Below are 23,311 nucleotides of genomic sequence, written 5' to 3'. Positions count from 1 at the left end.
GCCTAATTGTTCAGGCTAGGACTTCCAGCCTCTGTTGAACAGAGGTTTTGAGAATGGGTGTCCTTGCCTTGTTCCTGATCTTTGTGGGAAAGTTTTCAACTTTTCATCATTGAGTATAATACTAGTTGTGGGTTTGTCCCAAAGATCTGTGTCTTCTGTCCGTACAGACATGCAAGCATACACACACACATGGGCGCGCGCACACACACACACACACACACACACACACACACACACACACAGTGGCTGAATGACTGGTTAGCTGACAAGTAAGGTAAAACTCACTTGCACCTCACCTGGGAATCTTGCCAAAATGCCCTGGTCTGGTGTGGGGCCTGAGACAGCATTTCTTCTCGGTTCTGGGGGTGAGGCTTGGGGCTTGGGGGGGTGCAGTGAGGGGAGGTGGCCTTGGTGCTGCACATTCCCACCACACTTTGAGCAGTGAGACTCCATCCCATTCTCTCTAATGCTAACAAAGTCCGTGTGCTTTTCAGAAATGTATCGACACTATTTAAAAGGTAGAAAATGTTATATAAATAATTTACCTTTTAGCTGTTCGTTAGTAATTATAACTTCCTAATTAACCAACATATTTATAAGTACTCCAGAGAGAAGGAGGCAGATGCTGTGAGAACTGTCCATCGAGCAGAATTGAACCTTTTTTCTATGGGACTTGCATCTTTTGAGAAAGTATCTATCATTCAGCTGGTTGAGTTTATGACTGTGTCTCATCTTAATCGGGCCTCGGGGAATGAGAAGTTTAGATTGTCCCAGCTATCAAACAAGCAATTCAGCATCATTCAGAAGTCTAATAGCCAAAAAATGACAAATCCAAGCCACTGATAGACTAGGTGCTTTATGTACTTAGTCTTATTATGTCCTCCCATTCTGCAAGGAAGGTGGTGGATGCTTATTTTATGAGTGAGGAAATTCGCTCAGAAAGGCTAATGACATGCCCAAGGTCATTCTGATAGGAACTGACGGAAGTCGGATTTGAACCCAAATCTAGGATTCCAAACACACGCAGCTATATTTAAAATGGATAACCAACAAGGACCTACTGGATAGCACAGGGAACTCTGCTCAGTATTATGTAACCATCTAAATGGGAAAAGAATTTGAAAAAGACTAGATACATGTATATGTATAACTGAATCATTTTGCTGTACATCTGAAACTATCACAACATTGTTAATCAACTATACTCCAATGTAAAATAAAAAAGTTTTTTAAAAGTGTCCTTTTTAAAAAAAAAAAAAGTCCTTTACTATTATTAAAAGCAACAACAGAGACTTGCTGCTCTGCTGCCCGGCCCTTGTATTCTGGTCACCAGCCCTCTTTTCACAAGGAGTTGGAGAGAAATTATTGAAAAGAGAGCCTAAAACTCTACTTAGAGTTTTAAAGTCCGGAGATCTATTTTCAGCACTAGGATTGTATTAATAGATACCGGTTTCCAGCTAAGCTCATTTAAGATGGAAGAGATTCTGTGATTTTCCTTCCACCCCAGTTGTCAACAGGCTTTGCTGTTCCACAGGGTTCTGCTGAAGGAGCCCTACAGTGACCCGGGCCCCTCCCACAAGGGCACGTTCCCCCACCCCACCCCACCCCAGACACGCCTCCTCGGCCTGAGTGACGTCAGCTGCTGCTCCAGCCGGAGCCCCAGAGCCCGGAAAACGACCATCCCCTTAGGAAGCGCCAGCCCCGAGTATGGGGGACACGGGGCCCAAGACTCAATTTAAGAAGCTCTGAGGTCCCCAAAGTCTGCTGCAAGGAAAGGAGATCAGAGCAGGAAAGTGCAAGTAAGAGGAAGTTGGCAGCAAGGTAAAACCGATGCCTCACGGCTACTAAATTGTTACGACTTTAAGTGGAAAAAAAAGAAAGAAGGGCTTAAATTGGAAGGGTGGTGTCACATGGACCCAAGACAAATACTGCTAAAGAATGGAAGTGTCTGTTTTCATTTTGCCAGAGATTCCAAATGTGATTATATGTAAACGAATGCAAACCCTTCCCACCTTCAGCAAGGGTGAAGGGTGGATTTCTACGAGAAATGCCTTTGTTGGGTCAGAGAGGAGCCTAAGGGGAGAGAGGCTCAGGTCAGCAGGGTCGATGTGTTGCAGGAAAGAGAGCGGAGCGGAGCGCAAAAGGATGGTCACATCCCAGGTCTCAGGTGAGTGAGTCCCTGGGACAGCTGCCGAGTGTGGGTTCTTGGCTTCACGCAGGGAAGAATTCAGAGCGAGCCATAGTAAAGTGAGAGGAGGTTTATGCAGGGAGATACACACTCCATAGACAGAGTGTGGGCCATCTCAGAAGGCAAGAGGCCCGGGGATAGCAGGGTTGTCAGTTTTTATAGGGGTGGGTAATTTCATAGGCTAATGAGCGGGCGAATTATTCCAGCTATTTGGGGGAAGGGGTGGGGATTTCCAGGAATTGGGCCAACACCCACTTTTTGACCTTTATGGTCAGCCTTGGAACTGTCATGGCACCCGTGGTGTGTCATTTAGCATGTTGATGTGCTACAATGACGCGTACACTGAGGCTCAAGGTCTAGTGGAAGTCAGCTCGTCCGCCATCTTGGACCTAGTTGGTTCTAACTAGTTTATGTCATGTCCTCAACGGCTGTCTTTCTTTTAAAGTTCGTGCCCTTCCCCCTCCTGTCTCATATTGACCCCCTCCTCTCCTCCAGGGAAGATGAGGACATTCTACTCCGAGCATCTCTGGGCATTCAGAGCTCATGGCTTCGTGCCCAGATGGCTATCGTCCTGGATGAGAGGCACTGAAAACCCAGGCCTGGGGGTGAACACAAGGGCTCCTTAGGGGGACACAGAACCAGAAAAGAGAAATGTTTCTCCTTGAAGCGTGAGCTTGACCCACTCAGGCCTTTCATCTGTTTATCTGTTGGTCTTCTCAGCTTCCTTTTTAATCCTAGACCACTCTTATGACCATGAAATCAAGCAACTTAGGTACACGTCATCCTCAAGAACCAGCTTTCCGTGTCTGCCTGAAGGGTGCGTAAAGCAGCTTGGCCTGGGAAAGGCCCAGGCTGGGGGACAGAGCCGGCTCCATGAGTCCTGGCCCGTGGCCCCTGGGCGGTCCCAGGTAGAGTGCTAACCTTTGGGGCCTGTCCCCTCATCTGTAGCACTAGATTTGTAGACCAGTCTATTTCTCTTACAGAACTTTTATAGTGAAAACAGAATGAGGGCGATGAATATCTGCCCGCTTTGAAGAGAGCTAACAGCACAGCATGAACTGACAACAGTCTCACCTGGTTATGGCGATTCTGCTGCGTGGCGGGCACGCCCCTAGACTCAGGAGGAGATGAGAAAACATAAGTTTGTCCTCCAGAAACCTGGGGAGACGGCTCAGTCCTCACTGAGCTCCTCTGCATTTCTTTGGTGGTAGGGTAGTTCCTGGTAGGTGTTTATAAACCATGTCAGGCTTAAGCAGGATGAAACGTGCTGTGTTCTTAAGTCTTTTTAAAGGTTTTACTAAAAATTATTGTATGACATTTTTAGGGTAGCACAGGTGAAATGGACTCTGTGCTCAATGGCTCATTAAGCAGATCTCTCAGGTTTACTTTTGTGCTCTATGTGCCTTTCTGCAGCCGAACGATGCACCATTTGTATTTTAGCATTTCTTCAATAATCTTCCACATGGACGCCTGGCAGATGCACGCGATGGCACGCAGGCCCCTTAAGATGCGGGGCAAGATGGACGAGCCTCCTTTTCTTACATCCTCAGGAGTCCTGTCAACACTGCAGGTGTCATGACTCAGCGTAATGAGGATGAAGATCATGACATATAATAAAATGTAGAGCCAACTCAGACCAAGATTTTTAATAAGGCAGGAGCTTGGTTTCACACATTTCTTCTTTTGCTTTAGTATCTGGCCCAGAACCTGCAAAATCATCTCTCCTCGCAAAGTGCCATGTGGTAATTAGTGACTGTAGCATGCTGTCTTTTCCTTTGCTAAAAATGCCCCAAACTGTTTTGTTTTCTCTCTTGCCTGGGTATTCTTAATGATCGTTCCTATATGTGCCTCTGTTTCTCATCTGTTATTTCTCCCCAAGTGTCCCAAGGAAGTGGGCTTAACAATAGGCATGTTAGGATGAGCCCGAGGAGGTTAGTATTGTTTCCACAGCTCTGCAGCCACTGCATTGTTCTTACAAAGCATCAAGGTGGAATAGAACGACTCACTTGGAAGACCTCAGTTGGGCCAGCTGTACCACTACCTCATGCAACTCAAATTATATTTATAGGATAGATACACACACACACACACACACACACACACACACACACACACACATATGGGGAATTGAATTAATTTCCATGGTTTTTTACATTCATCTATTTTTTATCTAATGGGTTATGTTTTGTAAGTCTTTATTGGATTTGTTAACAATGTTGCTTCTGTTTTGGGTTTTTGGTTTTTGTTTTTTTTTTTTTTTGGTTTTTTGGGCATGAGGCATGTGAGATCTTAGCTCCCCGACCAGAAATTGAACCCATACCCTTTGCATTGGAAGGCAAAGTCTTAACCACTGGACCACCAGGGAAGTCCCTCTAATGCACTATTAATATGGTATCTTCCCTCTTCTATCAGCTTAAAAGTTTGTTTTTGTAAGTACTGTTTTGGAAGGAGGAAACGGTTCCCTTTTTTTCTTTCGTAAACTGCTTACTCTTTAGAGGAGAGCATGACAGCAAGAAGAAGGTGAGGCCGCAGATATGTAAGGCATGTCTGTCTGTATTTCTTTGGCGTTGCCATTTCACCAAGGGACGTGACTCTGAAGGATGGCTGTCCCTTCTCATGGCCAGGACTTTGCGGCTGCAGCGGCCGGGAGCATAAAGACGTGTAAAGAGGGTTTTTCGCTACCTCGAACACTGAATGTCTTGCTGTGCAGCTTCTTTGATTGATATTCTGTGGGCTCCTTCCTAACTGCGTCCCTTAAAGGGTGGTCGGGAAGAGCAATTTCCAGAAAGACTCTGTGTAAGGGTCCGTTGCTGGGTGGTGGGTGTGAGCTGGGAGGACCTCACTGTCAGTGGCTAAGCATCTTCATTTAGATGCCAACGTTTTCCCCCAGATGGTTTTCCTTAGGATGACCGGGACATTCCGGGGCATCTGGACCTGGCGGGGGTCGGGAGGGGTGGGTGGCAGCCAGCAGCTGCCTCCCATGCCACAGGGACAAGGTTTAGTTAGCAGCTGCTTGTAGGAGGGGTGGAGGGGTAGAGATGAGAAGATTTCTTCTGGCTGCTCACAATGTCTAGTCCAATGGGAGTTTGCTTGGCACCGTTAATGTGTTCCTGAGAAATTCATCATAAATCAGTTTCCCCAATCAAATGTTCATTTCTTCCTGACATAAACGCGTCCCCATTGATCCTTGCATCTCTGCCGGCGAAATTAAAAAACGGTGTTCATCTTTGCCAAATCCAGGCGTGCCGTATCATCAAGAGGCTTCTTGCCAGGTCCAATTTGGGATCATCAAATTAATTGTTACATGTGGCAAGCTGACACGTGAAGAAAGTGATAAATACCTTGGTACAGCCTCCCTGTGAAAATTCCACCGTGAGGTTTCACGGCCCCGGGGCCCGGATGATGGATGAGGCAGGAGAGCTCCCCTTGCTCCCGTGGCTACTCATCTGTCTCCACGGCATCAGGAAAATGCCCCCGTTGGCCTAAAAACCCTCATTAACCCGCGCCTTTCCCAAACTGTGTTAATTCTTCGCCTTCGTCTTTTGCTTCCTCCCCAGGTAAACTATTGTGAATCGCTTTTCAGGGGGGCTCTTCACTCCCTAGAAGTGACCCAGCAACTATTTCATGAGACCCCTGGCGGGGTCCTCAGGATCTGCCTGTTAAGTGGCCCAAAGGACAGGCAGATGACGGCCACTCGCCTGGGTTTCTCCAGGTTGGAGGATGCTGCCGTGAGAACCCGCAGGGGCGGGCTGCTACTGATGTCCCTTGGGGAGGGGGCGGGGCACGGCCCTTAGACTCAGCTACCTGAGTGACACCTGCAGGTGGGCGGACGCATCAGCAGCCTGTGGCCTGGGAAGTTACTCCCCGAGTTCTTTAGCGCCTTTCCCATCGTGTCACGAATACTCTGTAGTACCAGATGCAGCAACATCCCTCCAAGGAGCAAACCCAGGGCATCAGGCTACAATATCTAAAGCTCTGCAGCATTCCACCTGTGGGTGGGTCCTCCCTTCTCTCGCCTCTAAGAGTAGCAGCTCAGCAACTGTATTTCCCTCCACGGTGGGTGCTGGGAAGTTTACAGCCACATTTGAGGCTCAAACCATAGGAAGGACCTACATAGGAAATCCCTACTTTCCTAAGAGGAGCGCCTACACTCTGCCCATCTATGTTTCCTCGTTTTTCAAATGCTTTTGAATTTTTTCCTGTATATTTTTCCCGATTTTGTTTTTGTTTACTCCTTGTAATACAGGTTTTCTCACCATAAGAGGTATGAAATGCAGTTATCAAAATAGTACTTTATGCTATACTTACTTAGAGATTTAATCACAAGATTTCATGATCACTGCTCTCACTTTGTAGTGGTGGTGAATGTAAACTGTAGTTTGAGGTATCTGCAACAGCAGGAGCGTGACTAAGAGTTACAGGTTCGGCTGATACTACCGTAGCTTGTTGCCTGAGTTCGTAACAAAAGAGAATGAAGGGCTTCCCTGGTGGCGCAGTGGTTGAGTCTGCCTGCCGATGCGGGGGACACGGGTTCGTGCCCCGGTCCGGGAGGATCCCACATGCCGCGGAGCAGCTGGGCCCGTGAGCCATGGCCGCTGAGCCTGCGCATCCGGAGTCTGTGCTCCGCAACGGGAGAGGCCACAACAGTGAGAGGCCCGCGTACCACAAAAAAAAAAAAAAAAAAGATAGAGAATGAAAATAAAGATACAGGGTTTGGGTTTTGTTTGTTTTCCCCTAGCCCTAGTTCATGGGGGCCCTGATTTTTAGTTCTGGGACCCTTGGGTTAAGAGCCCTTGTCCTCTTCGAGCCATATTGTATCAAAACATATATGTCTAAACTTGTATAACAGGTTTCCTCTAATTTTCCATCACATCAGACAACTTTTCAAAGGTCTAGATTCCGGCATGATTTTCAGGGTCCTACACCCAACATGTACCTTCATTCAGTGTGGGAAGGGCCCTCAGCTTAGTGTAAGTGATTGGACAGCAAGTCTGCATCCCTGCCGGCCCTAAGCACCTTCTCCATTTTCAAATATAACAAAAACACCCCCAGGCAGACTGACGAGACTTCCTCTCACACGGTGCATGTTCCCTCAGCTCAGCCCTCAGACACCTCTGTGCTGTTTGCCCTTCAGCGTCCAATCCAGAACCTGCGTGTCTTCCTGCCCTTGGTCCTCACCTCGGGTGTGGGGTGGGTGCCGACTGCTTGCCCAGCTCTGTGGTTCCTCAGGGCGCACCAAGCCTGCCCGCGGTTGCAGGGATAGCATCCTGGGGAGGTCTAGCCTCCTCTCGACCTCTACAGTGGAAAGGAGTTAGGGGCAGAAAACTTGGGTGTCAGTCTCAGCTTTGTGACCTGCTGCCTGTGTGGTGGTAGGAATATATCGTAATTCTTAGAACCTGGGCTTTTGGGGGTATAAAATGGGGATAAAATAATAACCCCTCGCAGGGTGAAAAGACACCAGCTTTGTACAAGATACTGCTCATCGGGAAGCCAAGGGCTTCCTCAACCAGGGCTTCAGGGCTTCTTTACAGACCGCACGCTCGCCCGGCGCTGGTCCACAACTTTCCACTGCGCTACGTCGGTCTCTGGAGCCCCTGCTCTTTGTAACCTGTCATTGAAGGCCCTACCCAGCGTCGCTCCATCCAACCTTCACTGCAGACCCCAGGTCCCACACTTTTCCATGAATCCAGGCCTGAGCAGAGAGCACACAGCGCCCAGCCCTCCTCCACACTTGTGCACTGCCGCACCTCCCATCTGGAAGGTTCTCTCAGCTCACCTCAAGGCCCCGCATAAGCTGCTCCCGCATTCCTGCAGCCCCCGGGGACTTCTCCCCTCTGCATTCCTTCTACACGTGCAGCTGCATGTGCCCCTGTATCACTTTGCTGGGGCTGCCGAACAAAGTGCCACGGACTGGGCGGCGTAGACCATGGAAATGTGTTTTCTCACAATTCTGGGAGCCGGAAGTCCAAGGTCAAGGTGTCGTCAGGGTGGATTTCTGAGGCCTCTTTCCTGGCCTTGTAGACAGCCATCTTCTCCTAGGTCTTCACGTGATCTTCCCTCTGTGTTCGAATCTCTCTCCTCGTGGACACACCAGTCATACTGGATTAGGGCACACCCACCCTAATCACCGCATTTTAATTTAATGACCTCTTTAGGACCCTGTCTCCAAATAAGGTCACATTCTGAGGTGCTGGGGGTTAGGACTTCAACATAGGAATTTGGGGGACACAATTCAGCCCGTAACAGCCCCTCACTTAGCACAGGGTCACCACCTGCCGGAGTCCTTCCCGGGCTGCCCGTGAGCTGTGTTTGCACCGAGATTGTCTCCGTTTGGGGGGAAGCACCATCTACTGTCCCTCTGAACCCCTGCGGTGCTTGAGGACTCACTCGGAGGGCAGTGTGATTTAGGGACCTCTGCCTGAATCAGCTGGTCTCGGTCTAGTCAGGGACACAGGGTGTATACACCTGTGGACAGGACGGTGAGAAACACCAGCTGAGTGAAACAGGAGACAAAGCACTGTAGGAGCTCAGAGGATTTTAAAGCCACAAGAGTGACACTCAGGGGGCCCGTGTGTCCTCAGAGCACCAGTCGGGAGGATCCCATTAGGATGCTCTTCTCAAACCATGGTAATCATGTCCCCAGCCGCACCCCGTCCGGGTCTGGCCCTCGCTAGAGGACGGACACAGACGCGGCGCTTTGGCTTGGCAGGTGAAACTCTAATGGTTTCTAATGAAGGGAAAGGGTCAGGCCCACACCGGCTGGAGGCCGGCCATGCAGCCAGCTGGGAGCTGCCAGTCACTGTTGGCCACGTGGATTCCCTGGTCCTGCTCGTCCCTTGCGGTGTGCAGAAGGGCAGAATCCTCTGCTCTCCCCTCGTGCCAAAACCGGGAAGCAGGTACCCCCGGGCAGGATTTGTGTCATGTTTGACAATTTCAAATATTTCAAGAGCTCAAGTTTTACATTCACTCGGGTTTCAGATAAAGCCCTCAGTTGTCATTGTTTTAGCTACATTACGGGTTTTCTCCATCCCTTCTTCTCCCACTCGGTGCCCTCCCGGGGAAATCTCATTTCCACTCACAGTTTTCACACGATGCACGTGCAGATAGGCCCTTAGCCATGGTCTGCGGGTGTAGATAACCCCAGGGCCATATCTCCAGCCCTCACCACTTCTCCAGTTCAGGCTGGAACAGCTGGCTGCCTGCCAGGCCTCTCCATCTGCGTGTCCAAGGCGAGCTAAATCCCATTTGCCCTGCCCTTCATGCCCGCTTCTCTTTCACCCCACCCCCTCGTACCTTACAGCCCTAACAGGGGAACATCTATAGCCCCACCATCACCACAGACACACACACACACACACACCACCGTCCAGGCCCGGGCCCCAGGACTCTGCCTCTCAGGGCGGGACTCTGGGCCATTTGCGCTTCGCTTCCGGAGATGACTGCCCACCTCAGCTCCTCTCTGCCCTGCACTCTCTCTCTCTCGGAGGCCCAGGGGGGTGAGGGCTCCCTGAGGACGTCCAGGCCTTGCTTGCCTGTGCATTCTCCCATCCTGGGCCCTGCGGCTCTGTGGACTAGATGATAGAGGCCAGGAGCCGCCCCTTCACCTGGCTGATTCCTGCTCGCCCTCAGGCTCCACCTGGGCCTCGGCTGCCCCACCTGGGCTCCGTGGAACTCTGTGCTTAAATGCTTTAAGGGCACCATAGGTTAAAGTTGTGTTTTAAAAAACTTTCTCCTGCCTCCTTGGAACTCTCACTGCATGCCGGGCTCTGGAGTAGGCATGGCGCGACACCTTGGGCACAGGCCAGCCCGAGAGCACTGGAGCCGCCTTGCAGGCAGCCCGTCGGCAGCCCCGAGTGCCAGCCCCCGGGAGGGACAGGTTGAGCGGGTGTACAGAAGCGGCCGAGCCTGGTTCTAAGCCGGGAGCCTGGGCATTTTCCCAAGGGAGGCCCGTGGGAGGGCACAGTCCGCCCGGCTCTCACCAGCCAGGCGCAGAGCTCTCAGCTGACGGGGCTGAAGGACATTCCCAGGGAGGTTTCTCCCCATCACCTACAGGAGGCACCTAGTGTAAGGAACGGCACCAAAAAACGGAGGAGAGCTTAAACAAGCTTTGTTTGGGAACGCTCCCGGGCGAGGTTCACTGGTCCGAGAGAAAGGGGCTAGAGAAGTCGCGCCCTATAACAAAATTTAGAGGGGCGGGCGCAGGGGAGGTGCTTGCTGTGTGAAGCAGCCTTTTTTTGGTAATCTCTCGGGTGTTGTGGCAATGTCAGGTGTCGGTTGCATCAGCCTCAGAGCCGTTGGTTCCGCCCCTCGGGGAGCGGGAAGACCGGGGCCGAGTGGTGTGGCAATGTCAGGTGTCGGTTGCATCAGCCACTTTGGCGGGGGTTCCGTCTGGCTCCCTGGGCCCTTCCCCGGACCTGCTGGCCTTACACCTAGCAGCGCACCTTCCTCAGCCCAGGTGTGCCTCCTCCGCCCACATCCCCACGTGATGCCCTTTCCACTGCGCCCACCGCTGGGTCTGGTCCTTGCTTGCCTTTCCCCTTCCGAGCGTCCCCGCCCCTCCTAGGCTTCAAGACCCGATGCACCTGACTTCCCCTCTGACCGCTTTGCGGACCTCCGTGACTCTCGTGCTCTGTCTGTGCTGTGGTGACGTTTCCTGCAGGCATCTTGGCGCCATGGGCACAGGATGGGAGGGTGCTAGTTAAAGGCGGTTCTGCCGCAGCTGCTGTGTGCTTTGGCCACGTGCCTACCTGCAGTGCCCTGAGCCTCAGTTTACCGTCTTGGCGATGGGGTGGTTATATCTTGTTCGGAGGATTGTCCGTGATAAAGCTGGTTGAGGCTTCTGCGTGCTGCCTGGCCAACAGCATCACGCAGAAAAGAGCCTGAGGATGGAATTACTCTGGATGGGCATGGGGGGGGGCGGGATAGTTTTTACATTTTGTTTGTGTGTTTGTTGTGTGCGTGTGCGTGTGTGTTAATACAGATTAAAAGCTGTTCCCTGGTCTGTATCATTGCCGGGACACGCGGTAGCGAATTTTCCCCTAGTTGTTTGTGAAGGTGAAGGTGACTGGACCTCCCCTCTCCCCGCAAGCACGGTGACCTTGGGGACAGCTTGGTTCTCAGCCTGAGTCATGGCAGCATCTCCTGGGAGTGGATGAAGCACAGATCGCCAGCCCAGCCCCCAAGTTTCTTGTTGAGCATGTTTGGGGGGGCCGGGGCCAAGGATGTGCCTTTCCAACCGGTTCCCGATGAATTGATGCTGCCGTGCGGGGACCACATTTTGAGTCACTGCCCTGAAGAACATGAGAGAAATGTGATAAATCTGGTTGAGTACTAACAACCATCCTTCCCTTTTGAGGACCTGCCCTGGGACATGTTACAAGGAGCTAAATGTCAGCGTATTTTACAATAGCCACATTTTTCGATGACATTGTGAGATATGGGTGCCTTCCTTCTGTAGCGTTTTTCAAAGCCTGCTTCCTAGCAGTTCAGCCCTGTAAAATACCTTGATAAAAAAGAGTCCTGTGGCCCCAATCCCCCCCCCCCCGCCTTTGTCTTGCTGTAGCCTCGGGGTTCCTGTGCGGCCCCTCCCAAGAGGCCGCCGGCTGGGAACCAGGTGGCCGCTGTGCGGCCTTAGGTTCCACATCCATGGATCGCCCACCAGCCAGTGGGCACCGCACAGGGCAAGGCAGCACAACTCAGGGACTACAATCAGGACAGCATTTTTTAAAGTATTTTAAAAATATTAAAAAAAAAATGTTTGTTAAAGCTCCGGGTATTCTTTAACTGCTTCAAACAAACCAAGGGAAAAAGGATTTAATTTTCAGTCAACGAGGAAAATTGAACACATTATTAATTATGTGATATTTTATAAAATGACTGTTCAGTTGTATTGGGTGTGCTAAAATGGTATCATTTTGTTCTGTCAGAAGTCCTTATCTGTTAGAGATACCTGCTCAGATGTTTATGGATGGAATGATGTGACATCAGGAATTCGCTGTAAAAGCCACCAACACAACAAAGTAGAGGTGGGAGGAGCAGATGAAAGAGGAAAGTCAGCATGTTAGTTGCTGGAGCCAGGTGCCAGCATGTACTACGCTTTCCGCCCTTGCTTGTGTTCGCAACTTTTAAATAAAAAGTTAAAATTTAAAAGAAAAATTCTATGAGTCCCATAGTCAGAGAAGTCTCGCCAACATCTCTGGTGGTCCCCTCTTGGGAATTCCTCGCACACCTGAGCCTATGACCCAGCTGGGGAGGCCCAGCCGCAGAGAAAACCACAAACCCCGTGCAACCCAGCATTAGCCAAACCCGTCTGCAGCCCTCCGCAAAGCGCAGCGGGGAGTTTACAGTGAGGTGGGATAGGAAACCTTCTCCGACGGTGGAATGTCTTTAGCATTTGACCTGTTGAGCTCATTCCTCTCTGGGGCCCGTTGTGTTTGGCTCTCGTACCCTGGGCAACAGCTACGCTGCCTCAAGTAGACTGATGTGGGATCGCGTGGAATTAATTGGACTTCATTTGTTATCCGCCATCCCAAGTCATTTGCCTGACTCTTTATAGGAATGTGTGTATATATTCTGAATAGCGAACTTAACAGCTCTTGTAAAGTATAACCTCATGCAGTAGAACTTTACTAATTCGTGTTAATTCTCCTCAATAACAGTGTGATATACTTTCTGGAATTCCAAGTTAGAAAATATAAAGAAATGTGGTATTGTCGCTTTTGTGACCCTACCGTAACTCAGACTTGTCTAATTAGAGTGTTGCCAGTAAAATCCCTCACAGAGGAGATGCGATTTCATGCATAAGTAAGAATTCTTTGTAATAAACATATCAACTATCTGTGTCTACAGATAATACACAAATAATATTTTCACTGTAGGGTTTTGGGGTTTCTTCCCCAAACCTTATTTTCTTAAGGGGTTTTAATATTCTTCCTGTTCTTCTGTTTATGTTGCCTACTTGTCCAACCTTTCTCCTAAGGGATATAAACTTCAAATTAGTGACATCTGATAAATAAGGTTTTACTCTAATGGAAAAATCATTCACCTGATAACAGCACTCAAGCCGCCCGCCAGTGCCTTGCCATCTGGTCCAAGGACGCTGTGTCTCGATCAGAGCCTTAGCTGTTAGTCTCCACATCCGTTCCTGTAATCGCCCTATGGTGCAGGAGTTTACCTGCGAAACCCTACAGTAACTTTCATGCATTATTATAATTACGGAGAAAAATGGAGGCTCAGGAAAGTTTATCATTGCATGCGTTTCCTCAGAGTAGACTGTAGGCTGTGGTCCATTGGTAGATCCTGAGGTCCGTTCAGCTGGAGACAGACCAGCATTTTTTTTTTTCTTAAATAGAATAAGATCAAGCAGAAAATACGAGAGTGCATCCCAGGCTGTAAGAGTCAGAATTGCTTGTTTCAGGTGTGTCTGTGTGTGCACACTGGGTCACAAGTGTTACTGACCCAGGTTTTTATTGTGGGTCATGATCAAAGCCATCTGATAGAGAATAGTTAAAGCAGTTCCAGACTAGAGAAGAATTAATAACTGAAGATTAAACTTTTTCTCCTTAAAGTTAATAATCTGGTCACATGTGCCCCCAAGTCGTTTCCGTGCTCTGGCAGCCTACGCCCTCTAGGAGCTGCCTGCTAAATGGAGTTGCAGCGAAGCGCAAGTTTGTATCACTGGTGTTGCGTTGTTAAAGGGTGATTCAGCTCCTTGGGGTACCGTCCAGCTCTTAGCACTGACTAAGAGTTGGAGCCCCTCGGAAGAAGTGATGACATCACGGTAAGGCACCAAACTGGTGGGATCATGGAGAGTTAAAGGGAGAACAGGACTGTTAGCAGCCCTGGTGCCACCAGTGTCCCCCACCCCTTGATCAGTGCCGGGTGCTACGTTGTGAAGTACTGTGAATATGAAACTTTATTCAGGGATAACCAGCGTCCTGCAGTTGAGAAAATATGAGAACCGCCCCTGGTCCTTTCTCTGCGGTCCCCTGCCCCACCGGGGCGGGGGCAGGCGCTTGTCTGTTTCAGAGCCTCCGCTGGACAGGTGTCATCCGTGCTCAGCACCGCTCACCTTCAGAGCGCAGCTGAAACCTCACGGGTCCTGCAAACCAAATCCCCTGCTGTATGCGCTCCCATCACGCCTTGGCTTCTCCGTAACCGCTCTTTGCCTAAATATACGCCCTCGATTAATTTCTCATTACTCATTTTACCGGCCTCAGACTCGTGCAGCCTGGCCGACTGCCTCGGAGGCAGATCACCGGCTTCCCTTTAAAGCCGCTCCCCTCTGACTTCTCCGTGAGGGTTTTGGAACTAGCTGTCCACCTTGTGTCTCACAGTCGTGGGAATCCAGATCCAGAAAGGAGAACTCACTTGCCCGAGGTTAGGGAGAGACAGGGGTGGTTTGCATTGTTCCTGAAGCAGGAACAGACTAGTCCATGTGCACCGGGCATGCTGTCAGAGCCTTACCTGCTTTCTCCACGGCCATTCTCTGACCTACAGTGTAGGTTTACATAAACCCGTCGGACGACCTAAGTGTAATTTAATGTATTAAATTTGGATAAGCTTTTTCTGACCTCAGGTCCTGTTTTGAAGTTAGGAAAAAGTGCGTCCTTGATCAAATCCCATGATAATTTTTCTCCCAGAAACTGTTGCAAGAAATTCCTCCTATTAAAATGTTTCTCAGCTGCCCGGTCATTGATTAGTAAAGTGAGTTAGTCTTAACTAGTCAGTCTGTCACTGTCTGATTTTCTTATAAAATAAGGGACATTTGGGTAAATTCAGAAAATTGTGCCGCAGCTACAGAAGACCTTAAAGTATTTTGAGGTTTGGACTTTGAAAAGCACTGGCTACCGTTAGGGACCCAGGCTTGTGGGTTTGGATCCTGGCTTCTCCTCTTACTAGCTGTGTAGCCTTGGGCCGCTTACTAAGCCTCTCTGGGCCTCAGTGTCGTCATCTGTAAATAAGTTGTGGCTGATGGCAGCTCTTACCTGATCAGGCCCTTGTGAAGATTACATGAGTTACTGCTTCTCCAGCACCTGGATTAGCTCCTGGCGCAGAGCAAGAGAAATATTAGCTCTTATGAGCAGTATGTCCGTAACGGACTCTTCGCCTCCATCGCTTTACAGTCAGAATCCTCACGAGCTGAAAGCAACCCTCGCCCTCTAAGTGGATCACTCTGGTTGTTCTTGAACACTGAAGCCACAGGGTTCTCAGGAGGCCACCTGCCTCTCAGGTTTGGGGGCATCGTTTCAGTGTCCCACCGTTTGATACAAGTGCCGATGCTGAGCGAAGCTCAGATTTCCCCGTCCAGAGTTTGGAGGTTACTGTGGCTTTCTCATCCCACCTAATGACACATGTTTGAAAAATGCTTTGTTTCTAGGGATCTCACATGATTTCGAGGGCAATTGTACTCTTACCCAAAGGAAGGCAAAACTCTTATTGCCCAAATGAACGTCACTTTGTTATGGCCCCAGGAACAAATGTTCCACCAACGATACTTGGTCCAGCTTTCCCACCTGACTGCATACTTTCTAGAATTTCCCAACATGTGGATATATCGAATAAATTCCAAGGGAGAAATCAAAGCTCAAAGGTATGACTTCACTTTACTTCTAAGTCTGCTGCTGTCCCCTCGTCACCTGGCTCAGGAAAGGGTATACTGCCGTGGAAAGGAAGGCCGGAGGAGGGCAGAGTCTTAAACCGAAGATGGTTTCCCCTTTCTCCATTAAAGATGCCCACTGTCGACCGGGTTTTGCACGGACGGCAAAACCGTGCCGGTGAGGGCATTCAGCCCTCGTTGGGGGCGCTTTGTTTCACCACAAGTGACAAGGTGCCCCTGTGTCTGTGAGCCACGTCCACAGCCTTGCTGACCGTCAGCAGTGGAGCGGGCCAGGCTTGTCCATCCAGCGACCCCAGCAGCACATGACTGGAGGTAACTGGCCATGGGGAGGAAAAGGAATGGAAAAATGGATGCCCTAGACTTGGGCCTCGAGGTGAATCGCTGTAGTTTCCCTTCCAGCCTTGGAGGTAAAAGTCTTTCCAAGTGGAACAGCCACTTTCAACTCTATGCACAGTCAGAAACACAACTGAAACTGCCTTTAATCAGAGTCTGGGTGTGTCAGTGCTGACAGGAGTTCTGCCCCAAAGGGTTCCACGTTCAAATGCATTTAGGAAACATGGGTTAAATGAAGTTTACCTGGTTTCCTTATGACGTTTCAGGGCCCTCATGTACCAGGGGCATTTAAATCTCTGAGAGGAGGAGACAGTCAGCAGTGTTTCCAAAAATTAGTCGAGCAAGGTTACTCAAATCATGCCGCAGGACTGGAGTTGGTTGGAACGTATTTGGGGCCACAGTCCTGAGGGCTGTGCATGTGACCGGTATAAGGGGGACAGTTTGCCAGAGAATCTGAGGACCCAGGTTCTTGTCAGGGCTCCACTCCCTCCCAGATCAGTGACCACGGGCGACATGGCCTCCTCTGTCACAAGTGGCTTCCTCATCTGTACAAAAGGAGGCCGAGCTCCCCATGTGCCAGCCGCCCTGCGCACCTCGTAGTGAGGTGGCTGGAACGTGGGAAAGCGGGCTCTGAGCTCAGCTGCACATGTGAGACAGGGTTATGAGTACAAGTTCTCTGAACCCAGAAAAGGCTGAGGCAGGCTGCCAATTTGGGAGGAATTCCCTGGTTGCAGTCGTTTTATCCTGCCTTGCCAAAGGTTTTGCTTAAATGCATGAATCAAATTTTACTCTCTATAGATAAACGTACAGAACTGACCACAGCTTCTCTGTGTAATCCCAGGCTAATGCCGATGATTCTCTTTACCCCTTGACAGCTGTACTGTCTTCTTTATTCCAAATCCACTTCTCTTGCTTGGTGGGGGAGGGAGTGATAGCCAGGGCCTCATAGGAGGTACTGAGCAGAAAGTGCCGCAGTGTCCCCGGAGCAAGCAAAGTGCACAGTCCGGAGGGTTCGGAAAACTGCAAAGGTTTTCGTATTTTCACGCTAAAGCTCATATGGTGGCAGAAACGGAACCGATGTGCAGCTATTTACACTCTTTACTTATCCTACTTAGTGTAATCTCTATACGTTTTGCTGTAGAAAATAGTAATGGTTTTGACTGTGGGCTGCTGCCCGGGACCCTTTCAGGAATAGTCATTGTATGTGATTTAGGCAACGTGGTGCCTTTATAATATTTGCAAAAAATATGAATTCTGAAACCCATCTGGCCCCAAGAATTTGGGGTACGAGATCAGGGACCATAATGGAAACTGAGGCACAAAGGCACATGTCGCCTGTGGGGTTGGCGGAGCAGGCTGCCCTGTTACCGGGTTCAGGAGAGAGGTTGCCGCCCCCTTGTGGCCGCTCTTCACCATCACGCACCTGGGCACCTGGCGAGGAGAAGCCTCTTCAGTGCTTTGGAAGCCCCTCCCTCTCTCCTTCCTCCCTTCCCTCCTCTGAAAGCCACAGAAAGGGGAGGCACATCACGCCGAAGGCCCCTGCTCTCTGCTCCACCGGGGCGCCTTGGGAGACCAGCCAAGGAGAAGGCTCCCGGGTACCCCGGCACCCGGGCGGCCAGGTAAAGAAGCAGTTAACGTGCACCCCAGGTGCTAGCTACCGCCAAAAGCCAGCAGTACTTTATGAGCCTTGGAAGTCTTGTTGTACCAGTCCGTTCTGAATTATCAAATTAACACTGCCTGTTTATAGCAACTTCTTAATAGTTTAATGATTGACTCATCCCTATGGGTCCTTTGGTATATTTGTTGTCGTTGTTAGAGGAAATAGAGGAAAGAGTCCTTTAGAGCTTCTTTACCGGGTGACTCCCTTGACGATGCTTCCAAAATTCTAAAATAGAATCCCGCTCAACTCTTCCTGACACACATATTGCGAATCCAGCTGAAGAGGCAAAGGGAGCTTAAAAACTGTCCATGTCGAGGGTCGGAATAGCAGCTGCCCGTCTTTATCGTCTCCAAGCTCCGGAGACAATGCCTTGGATATTCTGGTCCCTCTTGCATTAAGCGAAGTCACACTTTATAAAAAGACTCCGGTTTCTTTATAAGGTTGGCTGCCTTTAAGCCTGGGCCTTAGTCTGGTCACCTGTATTTTTTGAGACTTTTAGGGAAATATGGCAAGAGTCCTGCAAAGAAACCCAGCCCTTGTGGGCATCTGCCAGGAACTGCCATATAGAAAGTTGATGGATTTTTCTCCTGTTAAATTTAATTCAGACTCTTGAAAGTGGTCTCGGGAAGGCACTCCCCCTTCTCTGTCTTCCATCTGCCCCTGTTCTTACCATCCGAGACTCGACGCATGGTTCCATCAGCACTCTCTCGGTTTGACTTGAGATGATTCGAAAACGTACCTCTTAGCCTGAGCCCTCTCTTAATAGGGAGAGAGACTCTTTACTATTCTTCAAGATCATTCTGGCAAAAGCTGGAGGAAGAGCCCATTTGCTTGGGAACACACTCCAGGTTATGCCCCCATCATGGGCGGATCTGGCCCAGCCAGACTGGTAGGTAACAAAAACAAATCCACATTTTGAATCGCTCCTTTGCAAGCCTTTGAGGCTCTGGTGCAAGAGGAGTTTCATGCATTCCTAAGACGTGAGCCACAAACAGCGCCCAGGGAGTCACCCTGGTTAATTCACCCCCTGCAGCTGCTACAGGACATGCCGCTCATTTGGTGCTGACGGCATACGTTGAGCCTCTGTGTGCGCCAAGCACTATGTCAGGTGCTGGGGACACAATAAAGCGAACCGTTGACCTTGACCTTGAAGCAGTGTTAGGCGTGCAAGAGCCTCCACTACATCGTGATACGTGGGAAGTCCTCGTGGGAACACAGCTGGGCAAGGGTCAGCTCAGGGAAAGCAATGGAAAGAGAACATGTGAGCCGCCTTTGAAGCTGGCTCAGGTTTTCAGGTCATACAGTCAGGAGTTCCAGCATTTCTTTTTTTTTTTTCTGTGGTACGCGGGCCTCTCACTGTTGTGGCCTCTCCCGTTGCGGAGCACAGGCTCTGGACACGCAGGCTCAGCGGCCATGGCTCACGGGCCCAGCCTCTCTGCAGCATGTGGGATCTTCCCAGACCGGGGCACGGTGTCCCCTGCACCGGCAGGCGGACTCTCAACCACTGCGCCACCAGGGAAACCCAGGAGTTCCAGCATTTCTAACACGCATGATGAAACTCCTAAGAGCCCCGGTAATGTTGAGGATCTTTTTAGAATTCTGTGTCTCGGCTTGGAGCAGCTTTGCAACATGTTTAGACTGGTGTGTTTGGGGAGTGAAAAGAGGCGCGATGAGTAATGACACCGTGACCGAGGCCTAAAGCCGGACTGTCCCAGAGAGTCAGGGACACCTGGGCCAATTCCGTCTTACCTCTATCAGTCAGGGAAGAGGCAGGAGGGGGTTGGCTGCTTTTTTTTTTCTTCCAGGAAAGGATAGGAAGACAAATACAATGCCATCTGCCCTTACAATCGTTTTTGAAGACTGCGATGCAGAAGATGTTTGTACTTATGTCACCAATAATTGTTTTAGGATCTCACAGCCCTGTTACTGAGCCATAAAGATGTTGCTTTTTTCTCTATATTCAAAGCAGCACCTTTTTGAAGCAAATGCTGAGGAAAAGCAACACCTGGCATCTCGAGCTTCAGAATTCCTCTTGACTGGGGTTCTCTGAAGGGGATAGAAATTACTTCTTTTAAAAACAGTGTTTCAAGTTAGTACTCCCATTCCATCCTCACCTGCCTGCGTGAAAGAAGCAGCACAGACAGATGCGGGTGATTTTCATCCGGGTGCTTGGTCACGTGTCTCACGTGGAACACTGCCCGCCGATTCCCCGGGCAAGCCTCCGGGCCAGTCTCAGGCAGGCACCCACTGCCCAGCAGACTCTGGCTCCACGCCTTTCCAGGTTGTCTCTTGGTGTCACCGTTCCTTAAGGTCCTCCCCTCTGGTTTCCAAGGTGACAACTCCGCCATTGGCTGTATTAACCGAGGCTGTGCAAACCCTCTACTCCAGAGACCATGTGGCCCAGATTCCCTGGAAGAGCTCGTTTCAAATACCATCTTCCATTGTCCACATAAGGGCTTCTACTTGTCAGGCAGTGTGTTCTAGTTTGCGATAACAGAACGCAAAACAATGGGGTTCTATCACCTGTGGCATGTGACCCAGAGAAACCCAGAGGAAGCAGGGCCCTGGGTCCACTTGCACGTAGTCTGTCTTGAGCCCCAGTCCATCCTGAGGAGCTCAGAGCCTGGCACAGTTAGGCTGTCTGGTGCCGCTGGGTCTCCAGTACCCAGCCCTGTGGCTGCACCGGCAGTTGCTCAGTGTTTATTTAATGCATGGGCCCAGGCACAGGTGGTGGTGAACAGACTCACATTCATGGACCCGCCGTGCCTTGGGCATCCGTGCTGCCCTGGATCCCAACAGTGCCAGGTTGAGCCCCCAGCCAGAACCTGCTCTTCGACTGAAACATCCTCCTCTCCCGACCGTAATAAAACTCCCCTTCTTGCAGGGCCCATGGGTGTTAAAAAGGAGAAAAGTGGAAAAGGCTCCCAGCTCTTCCTCTCCCCCAGCCTTAGTTTGCATCTCAAATCCTTTACCTTCCTGGCAGGGATCCATCACTGTGCTTGACTGAGGGTGTCCTTGGGCGCCTCCGAAATGTGACCCTGCTGTTATCACACTTTCCCCCACTCCCCCTTCGGTGTGGATTTACTTGCCCAACGATGACGGAAGGCGGGCTGTGGGGTAGGCTGTGTTCATGCCTGCCATCTCAATGTAACATATAGGTTCTCCTTTGATCTCTTAAACACTGAGTTTACATTTAGCCCTAATCCCCCTAGGAGCTCATCATGACCGACCTCCTAAGAGGTCGGCCCAGGGTGCCTCATCCCAGCTGCCCTCGTTGTGGCCGTGGGACCGACTCTCCAGCTGTGACTGGACTCGCTAGGAAACTCCAGATTACGGCCTGTTCAGTTCTTCCCCCAAAGCCCTGGCGCGATCCACGCTGCGGTCCCCCGAGTGTTGCCTCGGGTTTCGGATCGGCACCGTCCTGCAGACACAAGGATGTGCTTCTCTGCTCTAATTTTCCCCAAGTACGACGACCATCCTCCAGTCCTCCCTCCCCACTGTAACACGGGGATGCATCTGCTTTTGTTTACACGCTCAGCTCACGACAGCTCTCTCCTGGAGTCACGCCTTGCGTGCAGCGTGCCTAACGCGTGATGCTCCCCTGAGCTTCCCCAAACCCCCGTGAGATCCAGGGGTAATTAGCCCCTCACCTCAGATGAGGAAGCTGAGGCTCAGGGGCCCCTGGCCACCTGGCCATCAGTGAGAATGTTTTCTGTCTGCCGGCCCATCTCTCCCAGCCCCACGCATCCGCCTTGATTGTTAATGCTTCACTGGTGGCAAAGGCAAATTATCCGGCTGCCCCCAAGGAAAGCAAAGGGCCCTAAGGGAGGAGACCCCCGAAGGGAACATCCGGCAGGGAGGGTGCTGATGAGAGACTCAGGGTGGGGCGCAGGGCAGCACGCCTGCTTCTGCTCTTCATCTCCACTTGGAACCCTTACTTGCCAAGTTCGGAGAGAGTCTCTGCTTCCCCACACGTGCAGGAGCGGCCCTGGAGAATGCGCATCCACCACCATCTGAGGGAGGATCGTAGCCTGTGCTCGTTCTTCCTGTCGATAAGGACAAGCTTGGTTTTCTTGTGGTTGTCATGGAGACTGGCCACACTGAGATAAGGAAAACCCATTTCTGGAAAATCACAACGACCTGTTTTCCGGTTTAGCGTCTGGTAAACCTCACAGGTGTGCTGCGTCGGCCTCCTGATGACATTCGGGGGGCCTGTACGACCAGCTCTCTGAGGACTTTAGTCTTCACCTGGCCCCTAACTCAGAGCCCTGCCACGCAGCAGGAAGAGGAGGGCCGCCACGAGAGGGGGGCAGGTCCTCCAGCTACTACACAGGCAGGAGGCGGGAGGCAGGCCTGACGCGGCGTCGGCGCTTCCTAATTCTGAGGCACGTTGGGTACTCAGGGTGTATACGTATGTATATTTCTGTTGAGTGGATAAATAAATGACACTGATGAATCCACAAATAACCCAACAAATGAAACTGATGGATCAAAAACAAACCTTAGGGCCCCGAGCAGTGATTTCCCAGGCGGGAACCTGGGCAGGGGAGGGGATCAGAGCTTCCCAGACTATACACTATCAGGCAGAGAAGGAAGACCGATCAGCGCCCCGCGTGCGCGCCCCACAAATTTAGTGACCTTGACAAGGTCTGTCCGGCTGCGCTCTGGGCTTGCGCTAAACACGGGGGCCAGGGTGGGAGCTACTGGATTGAATGGAAGTTGTCCTAACTCACTAGCTGGCTTTTTTTTTAAGTAAGCAGAATTGGCGGTGGGTTTACTTTCCTGCGTACCTGCTCTTTTTCTGTTAGTTGTGGATAAAGGCTTGAGGGCGTGGTATGATCCACAGAGGCAGCGTTTTAATCAGGCCGCAGCTGAATGTGCGAAGCCAGAGACCACTGAGGACCGCAGCTTATCACTTATCAGGTGTACCTGGATGCCCAGGGAGGGAGTGACGGCCGCTAGCAGCTCACCAAATCCCTCTGCGCCGTGAGTTTGGAGGGTGGATTAAGGATGTAATTACCGGTGAATCCAGCAGCCGAGAAGTCCAAATGCTCTTGTCCATCATTCCAGGTACTTGCCTTTAACCTGAGCTGTGTTTGGTGCTCCCAGGCCATGTCCTGACTTCTGCAAGAGGCAAAGCTCCCATGGCCAAGAGAGACCTGCCTGGCAGTCTCCTGAGAGCAACTTAATCTGGGTCTCCTCTTTCCTTGCTAGGGTCTCCCAGAACCAGCCTAGTGAGAGCTGGTCCCACGTAAAGCCAGCCCCCTGCACCTCCCAAGATGGGAGTAGACCCAGACCAGACGAGTGTTTTGGTGTCTGTATTTTATTTAATATCAGCATGTACTTCTTTCTAACAGGAATTCTATTAACAGTCGTTTTACTTTTACACATCTTGCTTACACGATCATTTCCCTTTTGTTAAAGCCATAATAGCTGTCCTCTAGAAAGTACATACTTTGTACTGTGAACCATGGATACTGTCCTCCCCCAAATCGTACCATTATAAAACATG

At 50.6% G+C, this 23,311-nt stretch overlaps 1 protein-coding gene across 3 annotated transcripts in view; it reads left to right on the top strand.

Moving 5' to 3' along the window:
• Positions 1 to 23,311, top strand: part of DAP (death associated protein) — a 64,487-nt gene that overhangs the window by 26,268 nt on the left and 14,908 nt on the right. The window contains exon 3 of one of the 3 annotated variants that reach the window (XM_079917300.1): positions 1,535 to 2,505. The exons of the other annotated variants lie outside the window; for them this stretch is intronic. Within the exon in view, the coding sequence (XP_079773426.1) occupies positions 1,535 to 1,739 (205 nt within the window). The 3' untranslated portion in view covers positions 1,740 to 2,505. Of the gene's footprint in view, positions 1 to 1,534; positions 2,506 to 23,311 lie in introns of those variants that run through there. 3 annotated transcript variants of the gene reach the window in all.

This window comes from Stenella coeruleoalba (assembly GCF_951394435.1).
Source record: "Stenella coeruleoalba genome assembly, chromosome: 3".
Taxonomy (NCBI): domain Eukaryota; kingdom Metazoa; phylum Chordata; class Mammalia; order Artiodactyla; family Delphinidae; genus Stenella; species Stenella coeruleoalba.
Note: the sequence above shows the minus strand (reverse complement) of the source record. Positions and strands in the feature narration are given on the sequence as shown.